Source organism: Camelina sativa, chromosome 4 (assembly GCF_000633955.1).
Source record: "Camelina sativa cultivar DH55 chromosome 4, Cs, whole genome shotgun sequence".
Taxonomy (NCBI): Eukaryota; Viridiplantae; Streptophyta; class Magnoliopsida; order Brassicales; family Brassicaceae; genus Camelina; species Camelina sativa.
In genome coordinates this window covers 12,921,280-12,923,598 of record NC_025688.1, presented here as the reverse complement: position 1 = coordinate 12,923,598, position 2,319 = coordinate 12,921,280, and the positions used below count along the sequence as shown (strand labels likewise).

The 2,319-nt window shown below is 30.5% G+C and overlaps 2 protein-coding genes across 2 annotated transcripts in view; one reads left to right on the top strand and one right to left on the bottom strand.

The window, feature by feature from the left end:
• LOC104780389 (thionin-2.2-like) lies at window positions 863-1,814 on the top strand. Its single transcript, XM_010504882.2, has 3 exons — window positions 863-1,199; window positions 1,305-1,382; window positions 1,473-1,814. The coding sequence occupies exons 1-3, from the start codon at window positions 959-961 to the stop codon at window positions 1,571-1,573; spliced, it is 420 nt and encodes a 139-aa protein (XP_010503184.1). The 5' UTR covers window positions 863-958; the 3' UTR covers window positions 1,574-1,814.
• Window positions 1,874-2,319, bottom strand: part of LOC104783809 (protein HESO1-like) — a 5,327-nt gene continuing 4,881 nt past the window's right edge. The window contains exon 11 of the mRNA XM_010508912.1: window positions 1,874-1,911. Coding sequence (XP_010507214.1) covers window positions 1,874-1,911 — 38 coding nt within the window. The remainder of the gene's footprint in view (window positions 1,912-2,319) is intronic.

Genomic DNA, 2,319 nt, shown 5'->3' with positions numbered 1-2,319 from the left:
AACAAAATATCATGTGATTGCCTATTGATTTTTCTACCTAGGCCCTGGGGAAGACTTTTAAGACTTTAAAAGCATTTAAAAGTTGTAAAAACATTTTATTTGCCAATCAGACTTTTATGGCTTTATTATGTTTTTAAGTTTCAACAGCCACTTCAAAGCAATTAAAAATCAATTACCAAAAAGAAAAGAAAACAGAATTTTCAAACAAAATCACATATTTTGTTGACATACATTTAAAAAAAATTAATTTATCATTAATAAACTTTATTTTTGTTACTAAATTGTTATGAATTATATGTTGACATTTATATTTATTATTAATAAAAATTAAAATAAAATAACAATTACAGCTTTAAAAGTTGTTGGTAAACAATCAGATTTTAACAGTAAAAGTTTTTACAGTCAAAGTATCTACAACCAAATTCTCTACAGCTAAAATTTTAAAGTTAAAGTCTCTACAGCCACAAATAACAGCTGTTACCAATCAAGGCCGTAATGAACATAAATCTTACTAGAGAAGATATATTGATCCCAAGGAAAAAAAAACAGAAAAAAGAAAGAGAGACAGAAGATAACATTCATTTTGGTCCCAACAAAATATTCAAATTGAAACCCACCCATAACTTCCACAGCCACAAGAGAGAGTTGGTTAAAACGAAGAAACTTAAAACACGTTGGTACCAAAAATAACAAACTCGATCTCAGTCTCATCTTTTGTCTTCTCCTCTTCAATCAACAAAATATCATGTGATTGCATGGTGGTTAAGCCAGTTTGTTGAAGACTATAGAACATGTGATAATGGTCTCAAACGACGACGTTTGTGGGAGAAAATTGTAGAAGAACTAGTATTTAAACAAGTCTTGTTTCATTATCATTTCATCAATACAAGCTTAATTACAATTGTTAGTGTTTTCTCTACTTACATTTTGTAACCAAACACAAGTCATCAATTGTAAGATGGAAGGCAAATTTGCAGCTATGCTCATGACTGTGCTCATGATGAGTCTGCTTATGGTTCAAATTCAAGTTGAAGCAAAGATCTGCTGCCCGTCCCAGAATGCTAGAACTGCCTATACTGTCTGCGATTATACCCCAAAAATCCCCCAGTTCGTTTGCTTATATTCCACTGGTTGCACAAAAGTTCCTGATAATGGTCGATGCCCTTCAGGCTCTATTTATAAGCGTCTCGAAAACTCAGGTAAATTGATTTATTTTTTGTTTTCTAGTGTTTTGCTAGTTATTTGTTACATAGATGGATTCCAATTTTGATGCAAGTTGCATGGATTTTTATTTGTGACTCAAGGTGATGCTGTCAACGAATACTGCAAGCTAGGGTGTGCTTCCTCTGTGTGCAGTACCATGACTACTCTCAGGAACTCTGGTAAATAGACTCCCCAAGATTATTATTATTTTTGTTGTTAGATAAAATGCTTAATTAATAATTTATTCTGATCTTTGTTTTGGTGACTAGATGCTAGTGAAATTGTGGATGCAGCCGTTGAAAAATGTACCAAGGCATGTTCTATTCTCTGCACCAAGGGCTTTGTGAAGCCTGCATTTGAAACTGCCTAAACTAGAGGATATCCACTAAGCAAAGATACCACATCCATGTGTTCAAATTGTTGTTTTCCGTGTTTTCAATAATTGTCACTCTATATGACAAAAAAAGCTAGACTCTTGTGTTAGCTAATACTATTTCTGGTTAGTTTATGCTTTACAATATTCAGATTGTCTATGTATTGTTGGTTGTGTCGTAGAAGGTTGTGTATCCTTTCTACTTGTTCTTGTTTAAATAAAAAAACTATTGTGTCCTTCTTCTCTTACAAGTTACAAACAGCTCCTCATATATGACGACAGCAACATATGCATGACTTAGCTAACACTATCAAAGATGAACAAAATCTCAAATTCTGCATAAGAAAAGCATATAACTTTTTTTCATACACCAAATTAAACATAAAAATAATTTCAATTCTAGTATGTATAACAGTTATCAATAATTAAACCAATCCGTTTAAATTGATAACTGTTCAAATTGATATAAGTCAACTAAAGTTTTATTTGAATCCATCCAAAAAAATTTAAAGAATTTTTGTTGCTTTACCATAAAGTCACAAATACAACCTGTTTTTTTTTTTTTTTTTTTTTTTTTTTTGTTTTTTGTTTTTTTTACCTTTTGTTCTTTAGTAATTTCAACTACTAAATATCCATAAAGTAGGATTAAAACTCGTAATGTAAAATATAAATTTGAAAAATGTCAGTATAAATTTTCCTCTCTTTATTATGATATTAAATGATACACTATGTTTAGCAAAAAT